Source organism: Erpetoichthys calabaricus, chromosome 9 (assembly GCF_900747795.2).
Source record: "Erpetoichthys calabaricus chromosome 9, fErpCal1.3, whole genome shotgun sequence".
NCBI lineage: Eukaryota > Metazoa > Chordata > Cladistia > Polypteriformes > Polypteridae > Erpetoichthys > Erpetoichthys calabaricus.
In genome coordinates this window covers 123,469,900-123,489,661 of record NC_041402.2, presented here as the reverse complement: position 1 = coordinate 123,489,661, position 19,762 = coordinate 123,469,900, and the positions used below count along the sequence as shown (strand labels likewise).

The following is a 19,762-nucleotide window of genomic DNA, read 5'->3' as shown; positions in this document are numbered from 1 at the left end:
AATACCATAACTGCTTTAGTGTTGTTACGCTCACTGCATCTTCTTCTTCTTTCAGCTGCTCCCGTTAAGAGTTGCCACAGCGGATCATCTTTTTCCATATTACTCTCACTGCTCCACTCGGAGTATTTATATCACTGTATCTGAGTGGGGAATCACAGCAGCAGCTGATCGGAAAGAGAATTATCGGTATACAGTTTCAAGCACACACTACCTCAGCCACGGCAAAACGCGTCAAAGTCTTTCCTGTACGGACCTCGCGCTTCAGAAATAGTTTCATCCCAAGAACTATAAACGCACTCAATCAGTCCACCAATTGCTCCTTGTAGAACTGTTTGTACTTATAAGTACAATTACCTCACTGTAAACTTGCACTACAGTTATAATATTGCACAACCTGCGCCACTTTATAAAGCGCGTATGATGACGATATAATTTTTAAGATGAAATGCAGCAAAATATGTTGCTTATAGTATACAGATAAAACTTTAACTTCATTTAAATAATCTGTATTGTTAATAATTAAACATGTGAGGACATGGTGCTGCAGCGCTAGCTAGTTCACGGATAGCTCCTGCCTTGCGCTGTATTATTGCTCGTGCTGGCGCGACACTGGAAGGATAGACGGATAGAATAATTAAACATGTACTACGAAGATATTTCAATGTTCCTTAAAAGTTTTAAAGAATCGGCGTTCTAAGCTTACAGATGGCTTAACGTCTATTACAGAGCTGATTATGTGGCGATTGGGTATTTGGAGAAAGAAAAGTAAGGACAGGAATTGGAGGTTAGTACGTTTGAAAGAGACAGTACTTCTGTAATAAATTATTTCATCGAAGGTCGCACATGGCGAAGCAAGCCTCTTGCGTGAGATATGAACAATCACTGCGTCACCGTGTTCCCATATTTAATAACATACTTTCATTCCTATCATCATGAAAAAGATATCACGTATACATCTCAGTATTTTAATTATTCAGAGAGCTGTAATATCATGAATGTCATGGATTCTGTGTCCTGTCGGAGAAAGAGAAAGAACGGAAGCACGTAGTGATTCACACACATAGAGCACATAGAAGATCAAACACAGAACAAAGCATTTAATGTGCTACTTGAGAAACTAGCAAAATAAACTATTTTAAGATGAAGTTTATGATGTTCTGCTTTAATGGCAAAATAAACTAAGTGATTAAAGTGGAAATTTCGAGATTAAAGTTGACATTTCGTGCTTTTTTCCCCACTGTGTGCCTATTTTTTTCTCTGTACCCTAATAAGCTTTCATATGACACTCCGACGGTGAGCTACGACTCGCCTATTCATGGCTTTGATATGTGACAACTTCTTTTTTATTTCGGGCACTGTGCGACTTTGTGAACTTGAGCTTTCAAGTTTCTCCGACACTATGTCACTCGATCAACTTTCTTTTGTTGATTATACCACTGTTTAAACCAACAAATAGTACGTTTTTTCCTTTGCCTCCTCATGGTATTCTCTGAAATTCTTATATTTTCCCCCGTGCTTTTCCTATTGTCTTTTCACAGAAGGCTATTTATATCGATTTGCATATTCAAAGAGGCATAATTCTGGGAGGAGTTGGGACGGGACAGAAGGCGCGTGCACGTGCGTTACTTTTCACGCTGATCGGGATTTATGTAGTGGAAGAACGTGAAAGTTTGCGTACACACAGATTCCTGCATCTGGATTTTTATGTGCGTACGCACATTCCCGCTTTTGTGCTTACGCCATGTTATAGTGTGAGTTCTACGCATGGCGTTATACATGAGGCCCCAGGACTTCTGAAACAATGAGATATGGACAGATTAGGCATAGACCGTTATTTAGCCATAGTACTAGAAGAAATGTTAAGACAGCATTTGACTAGAAGAACCTGGCATGGTGGTGGAAATGTTAAGGTTTGCAACTTCTTTGTTACATCAGGGCCTGGGCAGCCATCATAGAATACAGTATCAAATCTTCATTTATCAGAAGCTCAACCAAAAGTGGACCTTGCAACATGACAATAACCATAAATATACCAGTAAATCAAATAAGGAATGACTCTACAGAAAGAAATGACCCAAGTGAAAGCCTAGATCTGAATCCCATTGAGATACTGTGAAAGGATTTGAAATAGGCTGTACATAAAAGACATTCCTCAAACATTCTGCATAGAGATACTTGCTTTCTCCCAGTTTAAATCTGAGACTGGTTAGGCATTAAAATGCCTAACTTAGATTGGTTCGGTCAAAGAGGGCAATACCAGCTATTAAAGTGGTACTTAATTTTTACATAGATGTGAAAGACATATTTGTTTATTTTGCATTGGATAAACAATTGCAAAGCCACATTTTCACTATTTGTTTCTTCACATCATCTTTATCTAAAGATACTGCTTAAATGAAGATGAAATCTTGATATAGCCACATATGCTGAAAAAAAAATTTAATGTTTTACATTTTATAAGTACATTTTGCTATTGTCTTTAAATAAAAATAATCACATTAATACAAATCAAAATAAAGTATTTTTACATCATTTTTTCCAAAGTGGGAACAGATATTTTATAGTTTTGTCGCATACGAGAGTACCCTTTTGCATTCCATCTTTAGAATAATAGTCCTAAAGTATGCAAAAGGTAAATTTTCTTTCCAAAGTACAACAGTATGAATTAAACCCAGGGAAAACACAATGTACAAAGCAAATAGAAATACAATAGAAAGCCAGTTGCCACTGAGGGACACCTTGTGCAGGTCTTAAGTATTTGGTGAGGTAGCTCTCCCCCTTCTGTCATACTCCTAGGTTCCTTCTTCCACAAGAAAAACTTTTTTTCCTGAAAATTCCTTACAACTCCAGAGTTAATTAGTGTTCTGGCTAGAGATGGCTTTAAAACACCTCTGGGAGTGACATCCAGTTAAGCAGTAGAATCACTTTTAGCGTAAGCGTTAGCCCTTCTTTAGCTACAGGGCACAAGGAAAGAGATCTCCTTTACAGTTTGTGTCAATCCTACACCACTGAGTCTTCAAGTGCCAGGTCTCCAGGGCAGCAGATAGGTTGTCCATTTCCTATAAGGAGCTGCATGGTTCCTTCTTCTCCAAATTAGAGAATGTGTTGTGACCAATAGTGGAATGGATAACTTGGACTCAGCTCCCCCAATTATTGGTCAGATCCTGTAAACTCCTGCCACCCTTCTCTCTTCAAAAGGGGTTATACATCACTAGTGCTTGTATGCTTATCTGCATCTAATGTCCTAGGGGGAACATTTTATATTACCACTCTGGTTCCACTGCATGCTCTCTCTCTCTATATATCACACATATTTGCCATTATCTCTAATTTGTCCAGCATGGGCCTCTTTCTCTGTTGCACCTCTGGAGGTCTTGTGTTGGACTTTACCCTCCCCTATGTCATATTTATGATGTCCCTGCACCTCTTGCCAGCTGGCCTGGGCACCCTTACTTTGCTTACACACACACCCACACCCACACCCACACCCACAGACTGACACAAAGGAATATTTTGAACACATAAAATACATGAAATATATCTGGGTGTTTTGCTGTCTGGCATAACCTCATTGCTCTATGTGCATAGCAATGTTTTCATTCCAGGTATAGATGATTATTTATTATTTCAGAAAGCTCCATAAGTTTACATGCAGTATTAAAGCATTTCATAAAAGTTACAGTATGTGTCATTAAAAAAATAATTTTTAATAAGGTATGTTTTTGGCCTGTCTGTATTCAAATCTTTAAAACAAATCTAAACACTGAGTTAGCTCTACTAAGATTATTTTTCTGATTAGCACATTCAAAAAATCCTCTGGTCAGTAGCACCCTGATAAAGGGTAATTTATTGATTGCAGGTTTATACAACAGGTTTCTCAAACAGACCAAATTTATGGATCTCTGATAATAGTACCTGGCAACAGCAGAAAGCAAGAATCAGGCTGACGTGTCACATCTCTGTAATGGCTACTTATCTCGAGGAGACACATCTCGTATCACCATCCTGATTAACAGCTGACATACTTTCCACGGTAGCTAGCAAAGCTTGTGAACAGCACAATACATAGTTTAATAACATTTCAAGAGGAAGAAAAATAGTAGAGTTGGAGTATAGAAAAATTAAGGATATAAAATGGAGACAGCAGCATACACACTATCAAGTATAGTACAAGTATAGTAAAATAGACAAAAACTAAAGCAATGAGAATAACTCCAAGCACACAGCTTTCTAAGTAATTTCAGCAGTTACACAATGTGGCTTTTGCATACTAGTCAAGATCTGATGGCAGCAACCTTAAGTAGACAAAATAATTTGTGAACTATGTTGACTATTTTAGCAAATACTCAAAAAAGATCTCACAAGTTTTGTGAACTGTCTCAGAGGTCATAGATAAATTCAAACATATACTGACTCACTGCTACAAGGCCCTCAACAGGTGATTTCAGCATAGGCAAAATGACTAGACAGGCAAGGTAACTTACAAATATAATTTGCTACTGAATTATGTAAGAAAAAATGGGATCCATTTTCATAACAAAAAAAAAAAAAAACCTGAAGAAAAACAGTAATCTGACGCAAGACTATTGCGGAGAGAAAATTCATAACCCACAGGAGCCATTTATTATCTCCCATCAACCTACAAGATTGCCTTTCGACTGTGATAGGAAGCCTGGGTCCCAGAGGACAAACTACATTTTTATTATTTCAGAGTACATTATAAAAACAAAAAATACATACTGCTGAAGTCTGTAAGCAATGTATCTGCATAAACATCATTATTATAACCTTATTATATTTTAGTGACAAACTAACTTGTCCTGAACCCAAACTCCAAAACCAGAGTCCTAATTTAACAAATATCCATTACCAAATTTGATTAATCAAGGATAGGGCCCCAGGAATCTGAGCCTATTCCATTAGCATTAGGCAAAAGGCAGGAACAAAGCATGAACATTACATGAAGAAGGGGGAAAAAAAAACAACACGATGCCCTCTTGTTTAATTAGAGGCATAAATAACATTCTGAAACATGCTGTTTCATGAAAGGTAAACACATATCCCAACATTAAAGTGTAAAACTCAAGAGAAAATAAAACAGCAATGCAGCATGAAGAGAGAGAGAGAGGTTGGGAACTTTCGATGATAACATTTGATGACACCCAGCACATGACCACTTGAATTGGGACCCGAGTACTGCCGGTCACAACTCAGCACCACACTGGAACAATCAACCCCCAAGTCTTTCCTGTAAGTTGGAGGACCAGCTTGAAGGGCTGGATGCAGGTTAACGTCATACCCAGGACAAAGCAATTGCAGGTTAAGGGCCTTGCTAAAGGGTCCAACAGAGTAGAGTCAATTCTGGTGTTTACAGGATTTGAACTAGCAACCTTCCGATTGCCAGTGCAGATCCCTAACCTCAGAGCCAGCACTCCGTCCCATGAAAGAATGAGAAAGAAAAAACCTGGAGAAACCACAGCAGTATGAATTTATAAGAGTTCATCTCCAATACAGCAATGGTAGCAAGTAAATAACTGACCATATAATCATGTTCACATATTACTTTATTATACAATTTCAAAAACAAGAATAAATGAGAAAATTAAAACAGTAACATTAGCAACTACAAAAAAAAACATATATATGAAGAGTTAGCAATTATCTATGCTAACAACAAGATTGCAACTTCCACTGGGACACTACACATTTTAAAATTTATGAACAGCTGAGATTATATTGTCTTATTACTATTGTGCTATTGGTGCATTCACCTTCCAAATGCTTTGCTCCTTGTCCCTTCTCCATTCCAAGCCTTGCACATTTTACTGCCATATAAAAAGACATTGCTGGGTAAAGGAGAAAACATAAATGGTTGGTAAAAGTATCAAGCTGATCAAATTTGTATATTATATAGTTACACCTCAGCTCAATAATGGAAATATTTCCTTACTATTGTTACTTTTTTCTCTTCCCTCTTAAGCTTAGATGAAGGTAGAGAAAAATGAAGGAAAAGCAGTTCACAGATGAAAACTCCAAGTCTATGAACATTAATAAAGTTAAAATGAATTCACTACACTAATACAAACAAAATAACCTAAATATTTCCTTTGAATAAGGGAGAGGCAGGAGACAACTTTTTGGAATTTATTTTGTTTGATATGTAAGTTAAAATACACATTAGCAGAATTTAATTGAAATACTGACAGATTTTACAAACAGAATGAAGAATGTGATTCATTAATGCAAATGGTTAAAAACAATTCAAACCATCAGGCATCAGAACATCACTATTACTAACATTTCTGATACTACAGAATGAATAAAGTATTGACTCAAACTACTCAGCGTATGTTTACAAATTTAGCATTAGGCAAAACTGGCAATTTTTTATGCAGAAAATGTTATATACAATTTTAATACGCTGTTCACATTGCATAAAACTGGGAAAAATATTCTTTCATAATTGGTTAGTCAGGCCCTTCTCAGTCAAATAGAACTACTGCATTGCAATGCTGTTATTTTTTTCTTACATGCAGAATTTAGTGTTGCATGGTGTTGATAATCAGCAACTTACACACTGGATGGCAACTTGAAAAAGAAAACAGTACATTCAAGAGTGCCAGACTACAAAGTATGCTGTTTTACTTACTTTAAAAATTATATTGTAATTGTCTTTCATAAAATTACACTAATAACAAATGACATAAAACACAGGTTGCCATTAGACAGTGTTATTGCTCTGAAAGGTTAATATAACATTTTCCAACCTTCCTAATCCAACTGTGTGTTTTTGAGAAATTTAGAAACACTTTTAGAATTCAAGTTCACTTCATATCAACATAAAAATAATTTTTATACTGAAATCTTGACATTACAATTCAATGTTTTTTAATGTTCTAAATTTTTTTGAAAACATGTAAATACACATTTTTTATTAAACACTGTAGTGGTACTACAGAAGCCAAAATATCATTTACTGCATCTTTATAAATTGATTCAGCTTTATAACCAAAACATGGGCATCTTCAACAGTTAACAATAGGTAGCAGGAGATGGGAAGTTCTGGTCAAGGAAGCCACACTACATGTAGGTTTTGTTTCAACCAACTTCTTTTGGAACATCTCGCTTTTTCAGATATTCTGCTCCCTAGATCATTTATCATGCTGCTGTGTAAGAAATTCCTTTTAGTTTAATATTAACTTCTCTGGGAAAAATGTAAATTAAAGTAAATGCTTAAGAGAGAAAGAAAAGACAGAAAGGAAAGAAAAGACAGAAAGGAAAGAAAGAAAAGAAAGAGTTTTGAATTTAACTTTGTTAATCAATGATCAACAAATGCTGACATTATCGTAAGTAAAACAAGCTATCAAAAACCCAACTCACCCCAAAAAGAAACCAATATCTAATTCATATTTCAAATAACAAATATCAACTCATTATCCTCAACTCTATAAATTATCTCATGAACACACCAACAAGAAAGAATGAAATTAAAAAACATGAAACTTAGGAAATTGAGAATCTCCCATAACATTTAATTACTGTGAATTTCTAAGCTAGTACATACAGAACTAGAGTGAACTATCTTATTTAAAAAAAAAAAGTAAATCGCTGAACAAAAAGATTGACTTAAATTAAGAACAAAAGCTTCCAGCCACTGTGGCTCTCCATGACCATGCATGAAAACCCTTGTCCTAAAGATTGAAAAAGGTAGCAGACTAATCACTATCATGAACAAATCAAGCAAAATATGAATCATGTTCAAATGCTTACAAAGGTTTAGATTATTTAGAGTCATCCTCATGATACATAGGGATGTTGTTCTTGTTAATATCGCTACCAGACAGATCCAACAAACATGGTATGAATAATGACTAAAGAAGCATCTGTATGGAGACTCTGTTTTTGCTAATGTCTTCATCTGCCTTATCCAGGTTCATCCAGCATCCTAAAATATGTGGCCTGTGATGAACTGATACTTTCAAAAAAAAGCTCTATTATACAGCAGGCCAGTATATGGATACAGGGGCAGGCGTAACAGACAAATACTGTATATTAGGAACAACCATTTTTCTTTAATGAACCAATGACATTTATGCTCTAATAAAAGTATATTTAATTGTTCCTATTTACAAGACCAAAGAACTACGAGTGAACTGAGGGTCCGTCTTGGCTCATTCTAAGGGACATGTCCAATTTGCTTGTTCATGTGGGAACTGTAACTCAGAAATGTTATTTGTACCCAAGTTTACTTAACTTGCAAGTGCTGCCTGGGTAGAAAATGACCATCACATTTCTGCCTGGGGTCTAGTTATAATATTAGTTCGGTGAGTATATAATAAACAATAAAAAGGTTAAAACATTAAACATGGAGAAAATGACTACCAATTAAACTGATCATCACTTCCTGGAAAAAGCTTGCATTTGTTTCATTCTTGCTTTTGACTTCAGTGTAATTTCCAATGGAGCCTCTGCTGGCCAGCATTAATAATGTAACAGCAGTGAATATGTGAGCCTGTTAGGTGTTCTGACCCTGTATATAACAGATATGGTAATGTTGCAGTCCATGCTGACTTTACAGTGTGTAAAGAACTGATACTCCAATTTCAGAAGGTTCTGAACTCAATCTCTGTTATAACGAAAACATATTATTAAATTAAAATATATGGCTATGACCACCTCTCTAAATCTTTTAAATTCAAAGTTCATTCTTACTTAAAAATAACTTTAAAAGATGAGACAACTCAGAATATGCTTAAAACAAATCCATTTATTAAGGCAGACAGCAGTCATCTGATGTCTTAACATTTATTTTAATATTCAAAATTTACTATGAAATGATTACTCATCACAAACCACGAGAATGTCTTATGAAAAAAAAATATTGATAAAAAGAATCTAACACTGCATTTAATCAGTTATCAATATGAGTTAATTACAAAATTATGCCTCAACTCATTTAATCATCATCTTTGACTTATGATTTGTTTTTAAATGATGTACATTGGTCACACATTTTAGACGAGCTATCAAAAGCAGTTTTCCAAAGACACGTTCTTTTGTATGGTTTCTCTTAATACAGTATATATCCCACATAGCTTCCAGCAGTTGTGCCTGCAGTTTATTTTTTAAGACTATTTTATATAATCTTTTAAACATATTCCATAAAATTAAAGTTTTCAGTGTTACATTAATGCTTTGGAGCCAGAGATGGTTTTAGCTGAAAATAAGCCTTAGCACTGTGTTGCAATACCTATTAGAATAACTGTGATCATTTAATTATGTAACACAATAGTATATGTCAGCAGGATGTATAAAAGAAATACAGTCATTAATGGCTGAGACACTGAACTCATTCCCTGTTACTAATTCAGCAATCAGTTAGTCTTCCTTTAATACATATGTACAATATTGCCATGAATATGTGCCTGTAAAGTTCTGTGAATATAGTGCTTACTATAAGAAGGACATATATAAAATACATTTTATAAATTTATAAAATACATTTGTTTACATTTACATTGCAAGAAATGATAATCCTATTGCTTTTGGCTCAGCAGTAATATTTTTTGCTTTGGTGTCTGCTTTGTCAACATTGCTGCTTTGCCATACGGTAAATGTCAATCAGGACGCTGAGATTCCCTAATGCTGCAGCAAGAATGTTAATAAAATGTTTAGCCAATTACCACAAGCAATAAACCCATCATTTTAATTAACACACCACGTATTTCAATTGCACAAAATACTACATTCTCAATTAGAGCAATTAACACAACAATCTGAAATAAAAAGATAGAATCAGCCTCTCGGCTAACCTCCAGGAAATAGCAGAACAGAAATGAACTTGTTAAGTTATTTTAAACTGAATACTGTATGCTTACAAAGAATCTGGATTTTATCTTGCGTTTAAAATCTGCAAAATTTTATTATACCAATTTTATGCACTTCTGTAATTCTATATTTTTTTTCTTCTAAAATAATTTCTATCATTGTTCCACTCATATGCAGGGGAGGTGCCCAGTGTGAATAATAACGTCAGATGATACAAAAGGCAAAATGTACTTTAACATGAGTGAGTATCAATTTTAAAAAGCTTATTTAATAGACTGATAATCCAATAGTATTTTAAATGAAACATTTGTCTTCCTTGATTTATTGTATAGTATTTACCTCATCCAATGGCAATTCAGTAGTTTGGTACTAAGTTATACAACCCCCACCTCTACCTTCATTAAGAACTCTGTTTTCTACCTAGAAGTACAGGGTTCATGCTGCCCCAACCGGCTTTATAATCTGATAGCTCCATTACACGGTGATGGTGAAGGCACCTATAATTCCAAGAGAACCAGCTGCAATCCTGGAATCAAACACGTGTCTTTCACTGAACAAATTCATATGTACATTTCCACATAGTCACATTGGGCTAATTTTAATTTTGGTAGATGGGAGCAACTCTTGAGTAAAAGGTATTAAATTACTTAAAGAGGAGGAGGAAAAAAATTCTCTGATCTCAGGGGACAAAAATTAAACTATTTGGGCAGAAATCCAAACACCATGTTTAGAGAGGACCAGACACAGCTCATTGCTTGCCTTTTACTATACCTATAGTGAAACATTGCAGTAGCAGAACTAAGGGAAGGAGGAATGCAGTCAAGTGCAGAGAGTTCCTTCGAGAAAACTTGCTCCAGAGTGCATTCAGTCTTTGACAGATGTGACAGTTCCCCTTTCAGCATGAGAATAACCCAAAGGATCCAGCCAAGATAGTGGTGGAGTGACTTTGGGTCAAATTTCTAACTGTCCTTGAGTGGCCCAGTAAAAGTCCAAACTTAAACACCATTGAAGAAATGTGGGGAAACCGAAAGATGACAGTTTACAGATGCGCCCCATTCAATTTAATGGAGCTTCTGAGGATCTGTCAGAAGGAATGGATAAACTGCCCAAATCTAGGTGTGAAAAGCTTGTAGAGACTAAGCCAAGAAGACTGGAGGCTGTAATTGATGCCAAAGGGGCTTCTACAATGTGCTGAATTAAGGATCTGAATACTTCTATCAATGAGAGATTTCAGATTTTGATTTTTAATAAATTTGCAAACCTTACTGAAAACATGTTTTCACTTGGACATTATGGGCCATTAATTGTAGATTAATGGACAAGAAACATAAATTTAACCATTTAAAATTAATTCTACATCACACTAAAGTGTGCAGAAAGTGAATGGGTCTGAACACTTTCTGTATTCATATACATTTTTAAAATAATGAATACTCTTGACATTGTTTCCCCCTAATATATAATTTTTTCAGAAACACTATTAAACACACCACAAACTACCTTAGAGAAGAATCTACAACCTTGGCCAACCTGGAAGTCCATAATGCTGACCTTTATATGGTTGACTCTAGCATGTCATGGGTCAAAACATTTTGGTCATTTTGGTTGTCACATATTAGGAATGGGAGCTGTTGCTAGCAACAATAACTCCACTCCAAGTCCCAAAATGGTACTTGCCCATGGAACACAAAAATGGTAGTGTAGGAACAACAAAAATATGTTAATCAAAATGGAAAGCTTTCAAATAAAAATAGCCATTCAAATAATCTATCTATATAAAATGCAAAGTTGACTGACTCATTTACTCACATAAAGATTAGCATATACTCAATGATAACATATAATTTGTTATATTTTTATTCAACCAGAGAGTTTCCAGCTTCAGCACCCAGATAGTGAACATTTCCTCAAGTCTTTCTTTATAACAAAAGTATACATAAGCTTTCTGTACCAATGAGATCTGCTCCTATAATAATTTATCCTAATATTTTTGCTGAATAAATACTGTTCAAAAATGTATGTTTTGAGTTTACACAGTATACTCTCAATGTCAAAATGAGCCATAGCTTTTAGATATTCACAAGGAAAGAGGTGCACAACATGAAATGATGCTGGTATGCCTTATTACAGTCATCTTAGTATGTTATTTGTCATTTAGGTTTAATTCCATGACTGCATTGTTATACTGAATCAATCAAATGAGTTGTGCTATTATTAATTAAATGTAGGGATGGGGAAGGCATTACATTATTTTAGTTCTGACGAATGCACAAAATTAACTGTTAAAATACAGAAAGAGTGAATCAGAATGTGTGTATTATTAAGCAATACCTCATTAATGTAAATCAAACACTCTTGTGCATTACATGGTTTACACTCAAGGATACAAATCAAGTCATGTGATTTAAGAAGGAAACTCACAATGTGACTATCTCCACATATGTGGTTTTGAGCAAATGATGAATACAAGTGGCCAGTCAGTGTCCTGTTAGAACATTAATAATATTCATCATATAAGGATGCATGGCACTAGTAGATAAGCAAGGAATCCTTAGAAACAAGTTCCCAACATTTCGACTTGTTCCTTTATAAAAAAAAAAAAGTAAACAGTTAATTTGTGAACCTTGATTACCAAGCTCTTCACTTAGTCTCCTTAAGGCCCTGTCACACTAAAAGAGTTTTCCATGTGTGTGTTCATAAGTTGTGTAGTGTGAAATCCCCTCTGGTCAATCATACAGCTCTGCAACTTGTGGAACTTGAGAGCCAGTACAAAGATCCATTTGATATCTTGTCATACCATGACAGAGTGACAATGAAAAAAATGCTGCCCAAGTGGAAAGATGAAACTATGTTGAGACCTTGTGAAGGCGTTGTGTCATGCATAACCATTTTTATGTGCGTAATCTAACATACTCAAAGCAGCGGCATCCAGCAGCTCTAGTCAGTAAATGTGCAAAGTTCTTCAACTTTGTTGTGTGACACCAGTTTTAGTGTGTCTCACTTCATTGTTTTGCATCTTTTTGGCTTCATCCACTCAATTTTTTACTGTGTAAACTACAATCTTTTTGCAGATTTACGACTAGCTTTTTCTAGTTTTATTTAACTGGAATACTGTCAAAATGCATCTTTAATCATATTCTCACTTGCACATTAACTTCCACAATATTGTCATTTGAACCCTATGAATTAAAAAATACTATTGCACAGTGTTATGATTTTTGATTTAAAAGGAAATGTCAATTACATAATTAAAACAAAATGCAATGAAACCAATGGGTAGAATGAAAAACATGAATGTGCTTTTGGTATCCAGAACAAACTGAAAAAGTTTGACAGAATCACATTTCATAAAAAGTGCTCAAAACTACAGTACTCAAAACTAAATGAATAATCTTCATGGAACATTTACACAATTAAAGTGGTTACAATTAAAGTATAATAAACTTAATTCTAGTTACTGTACCTGAAATACCTTCATTGTTCAAGGGTGCAAAAGAAGGACTGGAACTATCACATTCTAAAGAGCCTTCCTGGTCTGAGGTCCCACCTTCCTCTTCTGAGAAGCTCTGCTCATCAAGAAGGCTGTCCTCACCCTCCTCCAAAGGGCCTAAGGAACCTTTAAAGAATGAACAAAAAGGCATTAGTTAATAATTACAATAAAAATATATAGGAAAAAAATTCACATTGAAAATGATTTCTTTGTTACAAAACTTTATAAATAAAACACAGTGAACAAGTATGAAAATATACACAACATACTCCAAGCTCCAATAGTATTTTTTGTTCATAATCAAACTTAAAAAAGTGTCCCATATTTGCTTTACATGACTATAGTAAAAGAGTTACCAAGAAGCTGATTAGCTGAGTGCTCAGTCGCATGTCTTTCTCAAAGTGTTCAATCATCAACTTACACTATTGCATGTCTTGAATATGGTACCAGGTAGAACAGGACCCACAAATTTAATAGATAGACAGGTAGAAAGACAAACAGAACAAACTTCATTTTTACCGAAGGAAAAAAAATCTGGCTTTTTACATATAGGCCTACTGTACATAATATACTGTATAATACCACCAAAAGTACAACTACCAGGTTGATTAAGTAAAAGTATCATTTTTATTTATTTGTGAATATTTTCTGTGCTAAATTCAAGATTAAACACAGATCAAAATTATGTGTAAGTTGTCTTAAATACTTGAGTTGTGCTTTAAAATGGTAAGCTTTGGAAAAAAGAGAGAAAGAAAAACAGTACTGAAGAAGTGACCCAAGCATAGGAATGAGAGTGTGAAGGAGATTATTATTGCATCAGTGCTATGGCTGCAGTGAGGTAAACACTTGGCATTAACCACTGAAGTGGGGAATATGCCTTACAGTAACACTGCATCAGCTGAGTTTCACAGGAAAGAAGCAAAAAAGATTTAGATATGCTGTTAGCCGTTCCATCGTTTTCAAAGTTAGATACTGTTACTGCTATGCTTTCTTGCAATATCCCTTTCCACTTTTGTGCAAATTAATATCTCTTATTTTTTAATGGACATGTATATTTCCCCCCTTTGTCTAAACACATTAAACATTAACATACTTTACTATGGCATTTACTATGTTGCCTTTTTTCTTTAAGATGAAAAAATGAATAAGAGAAAGAGAAACAAATTAATTCTTCCTCTAGAAAGACATCTAATAAAGAACTTTGATTAATAAAATTTTAGACTACTGTGACTGGGAAAAAAGTAGTTTCCAGTGTTAAGTCCAAGGCTCCATTTCCCAGCACATACTTTTTCAAGAACTAAAGCTACTTTGTCCAATCTTGTATACGAAATAAGATGTAAATATTTAAAATCTAAAGCAGTAAAGAAGACCATTCTATAATTCCATGAAAGATCTCAGCTGTTGAGCGAAATATATTTCATTTATATTTCTTATCCACCTTAATAATAGTTACAAGGGTTTTTTTGTGTTTCTGTCTGGTTGATAGAACTCATCACAAACATTTGTGGTAATAAAATGCATTGCATTTGTCATTCCAGAAATGGCACATCACAAAAATTAACACCACTTTTATGAATCTCATACTTCATGGCATATATCAGAGGCATGCACTGCATTTGTCATTCCAACAGAAGGCGCATCAGAAACATTTGTATTACTACATGCATTACAAAATAAATTCCAAAAGGTGCAAATGTTAACGCTGAGGTCTACATTGACTGATTACTTAGATTTCAAACAAGCTTAGAATGGGTAGCACAGCTAGTAATAATCACATGATAAAACACAAAGCAAAATAAAGTTTTGTAAACTCCATATTTATAGCCAATGACAGCTGAACTGTGTGCAGCTGAGCAGACATTCTCTCTCTGGTGTTAGTTTGTGGCAAGAAACATTCATATATGTAATAAAATGAAAAATAATTCCAACCATAAATGCATCTGACATAAAGACAGATAAATACAAAAAACTGACAGAAATGGCAGAGTCAAAGCTTTTAAGGTAAAGATTTTTTTTCTTGAGGGCACCACTGACTAAAGTCAGACAGAAAAGTAATAAACCAACCATCACCATGGCTTTCTTTAATTGGAGAATGTATACGGTATACATTTGTAGCATGGAAGTGGTCAACAGTGCCAAATCAAGATTCTTTACTCTGATACGGCTCATTGACAGCTTAATGGGTTTGTGGAATTTTGTTGGATTGGCTCATTATTGCTTGTATGAGAAAATGTTTATAAGGGTTACATCAGGAATGATTTGGGTTTTCCATTTAAAAAAATTATTCTCTGTACATTAATATATGCAGGTTTGCCATGGCACTGGTGATGCTCGTTGGTCAGATGTGTAAGAATTTAATTGTATTTTGTGCATGTGATATTATTACTACTACTAGTAGTAGTAGTAGCAGTTTAAAGCTTTTTCTAAGAAAAGAAAAGAAAAAAACAGTAAATCACTAGAATAAAAGGACCAGCACTTCAAGAGTATGGCTCCCTAAAAATCGATTGTCTGCCTATTTTATCGACCATATTTTTGCTTGTGACTTCAAAAGTCACAGATGATAAGATGTACCAACATTTACAAAAAGTTGATGTGTTCATTTATAAATTACACATATAGTAAATCAAAACTATTTAAAACTTAAAATTCTTAAAAAGTTGGTTTATGATAAAATGTGAAGTGTTTGACATGATTATTTAAATTGTTTTTCAAAAATGTGCAAAAAGTTTAAAATGAAAATCCAAAGGCCCATCAGAGATTTGTTTGTCCACTTCCCTCTCTCCTGTAATATCTCAGCAAATGGTTCCTATCGGCTAAAGGCTGCTGTAATAATTTCTTCACAGAAGCCCATGGGATTTCAGATCTAATGTTCTTTTTTGTTTTCAAAACAATTTTGTAAAGCTTGATAGAGGAAAAATATAAAATAAATAAGCATAAATTTAAAGCCTAGATATCCAAAGAGCATTTTGCACACTGTTCTTTTTTTCAATTATTATCAATTTTCATTTTAACTGCACTGAAAGGAAGATTCTTTCAGACTAACGCTGTGTCTGTAGGCGTATATATTTACGCCAAGAGAACAAAGGACCTTATAATCTATACAAAGCATACAACAATAACCGTGAATAAAGAGGCTTGTAGAAAAAGGAAAGGCAATTTTTTTTTTAATTCTGCTAATTTCACTTCCAAAGCAATTAAAAAGGGGGCTGTGATAATACTCAGAAACAATCGCGGCCTGACAAAGTGTTTCTCTCTTTGTAAATGAAACATCTTTAGGCTAATTTCGTCTTCCATGCCTGCATGGTTCATTGCAATTTTAGATAAAATTAACGTAGTTAGATTTGGAACTTAATAAAAAGGAGGGGGAAAAAATGGAAAGATTCTGTATACAATATTTTTAGAATGATTTAACCAAGCTCCAATTTTCAGTATCTATGAAGACTTTTCTACACAATTAATTTTCTTTTAATCATGGTCGAACAAAGGACTTTTAATATTTAACATTCCAATTATGCTTCATATTGTAGAAAAAAATATACAATACTGAATTCAGGTTTTAAATTCTTTCTCAATAAACTTTTGAAGGACAACATAACATATAAATTGCGACAGACTTTATTAATTTAATAGTTTGTACATGCGTTCATAGCAATGATGTAAATGCTCACATCAATACAAAAGTTAGCACACATTTCTTTTTTCCAATCTATAAGTACTCAAGTCAAAATATTATAAACTCCCTCTGAAAACACTTTTTCAAATCAAAACGTAAAGATTTCTTCATATATGAACTATAAATGAGAATGAAAATGCCTGTTAAACCATACAAAATGAAAGTTTCGGCTTACACTTTATTGATGTGGAATCAGCTCAATCTATCTTTTCATGTAGGTTAGAATAGAGAGACCCATTGTTCATTTGCTGCTTCTCAGTTTAATCTCCCCTCATCTCAATTCGCGCCTTCCACTTTGAATTTAATGAGTTTCTCCATTTTTACTTCCTTGTTACTTGAAAATGGACATTCACACCTGCTTCTCATTGATGCATAAGAAATCATGAAAACTGTCACTTGCCAGACAGACAGAAGTATGATTGCTACTCATAATCTAGTGTACTACACTATGTAAGTACTTTCAAAGTGTATCTAAGGTCAAATTATGATAAATGGTAGAGGTACAATAAAAAATAAGTAATATAAAGAAGGCATTGGTATTTAACATTATATCATTCTGATTTTGCTAATAGGTGTTAAGCCATGTGATATAACAAAATAGGAAGCAAGGACCAAGTAGTTTTCATAACTTTATAACACATGTGTGGCTTTCATAAAGTTTATAGAAATTAATGCGAGAAACAAAATTGGGACTAAGATGGCTAATTCAAACTTGCCCAGAAAACAGGCATTTGTTTTTTTGGGGGGAATAATAAAAATATATACTAGCAGGAATTTCTCACATTATAAAATGAAATAGAACCATGCTCCCTAATTAAATTAACATACTCTATTAAATAGAGGAGCTGCCATTTATTTAATTAAAAAAAAACCTGCAGCCACTTCACCAGTCCAGGGTTAACTACTCATGCTCTGGCTCAGGGGTACTCAAATGTAGTCCTTTATGGTCGGAGTGGCTGCAGGTTTTTGTTCCAATCACTGCTAATGAAGCAGTTATTACTCAACATTTTGTGCTTCATTTAAGCTAAGATTCCAAAATTTTAATTGCTTTTCTCAGCCAGTTACCAAATATCATCGAGATGCAAATGACAAAGGAACTTATAGCTCACATCTAACTTCCTATGAAAGGTAAATCTGCAATATCAGATTGACCCGATTTTGCAGAATAAAAGCACTAACGAGACAGAAAATTAAGAAACAATTTCCATTATAGAGAGGAACTGACTTCTAATTAAGCAAATGGGTTGGAACAAAAACCTGCAACCACTGCTGCCCTCCAGGACCAAACTTGAGTTGGCATGGAGCTGTTTAGGCACAGTGTACTGTAGACAAAGTAAATAAATATTTTTTTTCCCTTTCAAATGAAACAAAAAAAGTCTGCAAGCAGTTCTGCTAAACTAAATCACATGGACATTACATATTTTTTTTGTATGTAGATATCATAATATGTGAAAAAACAAACAAATTTTTTCATACAGAAACAAATTGTTTTTGCAGAATGTTTAACCATTTAGAAGGGGTTCCCCGCTTTAACTTGGCATGTTGACCACCATTCTTTTCTTGTTTACAAGGGCAGAAGGCACAATGATAACTCACTTTCTTTCAAAGAATAATGCCCAAATACCTACAGGATGTTGGTTTTGATAAATTATGCCACTTGAATGGATATTTGTGGTGTCCAGAAGCCAATATTGTCGTGGTACCTTGGTGCTCTTTTAAAGAAAATACAAATTGAATTCCGAATAAAAACATCCTGGTTGCTTTCAGCAGCATGGGCAACACCTGCTGGACCTACTTACAGTTCACTTCTCAAACTGTCAATGACAAGTGATAGGAGATTCTGGTTTTGCTTCCTTTTTGCTAAGCGCAAGTGTGAAATCTTTGGAACAGATAAGGTATCTAAATAATGATAACATAACAAAAAAAATAAACTCTGGCTTAAAATCTAAAAATACACCTGTTTTAATAGTAGCTGGTTTTGATAGGCGAAATTACCCAAAGTGCTTTTCACAGTGAATATGCGGTGTTTACCGGTGACCTTGTTTGTCAAATATTTTTCTGGAGGGGCTGGCTTAGGTGAATACTTCTTTCTGCCAGTGCACCATGTTTTTTTGCGAGGCTAGCATGACACAATGTCAGAGCTGTAGCAGCCTTATGCAGAACCTTCAAGTACAGCTATTGTAAGATCGTTGCCAATCTGCTTCAATATTGTAGTCACAGTATTTTCAGTTGAGGGGTACATTAGCAGACCATATTGAGAACTGCCACTGGATATATAACACTCACCCAGTGCACTGGCAGTTGCAGCACTGCACTGCTAATTTGCATTCATAATTAGCTACACAGAATTAAAGAAGCCCTGCTTTTGTCAGAAAACAGAGGACCCCCTGTGAAATAATAATAATGAAAGATATGTAACTATTTACAAGGCATCCACTCCGATACACAGAAAAGAAAAACGATGTCCCTTCTGTTCCTGTAGCAGCAACTTCAAACACTGACACAGTTAATTTGTGCCCCAAGATTGGAACTCTAGGAGTGCAATGATCTGTATTTTACTTAATTACTACTAGTTTATGGCCATTTTTTAAAATTTTGTTTGTGGTATTTGTTTGGTCTGTGTCTTTTATTGTTTGGGGCATGGTGGCACAGTAGTTAGCACCAATGCCTCATAGCTCACACAAGTCACATTTGTGGGCACAATAATCATTCCAGAAAGTTCACAGATGTTTACCTAACCCTTAGGGACACTGGAAAGACCACTGAACCAT

General features: G+C 34.6%; 1 protein-coding gene across 2 annotated transcripts in view; it reads right to left on the bottom strand.

Moving 5' to 3' along the window:
• zfpm1 (zinc finger protein, FOG family member 1) overlaps positions 1 to 19,762 on the bottom strand; it is a 283,508-nt gene that overhangs the window by 127,110 nt on the left and 136,636 nt on the right. For both annotated transcript variants that reach the window (XM_028810118.2, XM_028810120.2), the window contains exon 2: positions 13,292 to 13,444. In XM_028810118.2, coding sequence (XP_028665951.1) covers positions 13,292 to 13,444 — 153 coding nt within the window. The remainder of the gene's footprint in view (positions 1 to 13,291; positions 13,445 to 19,762) is intronic.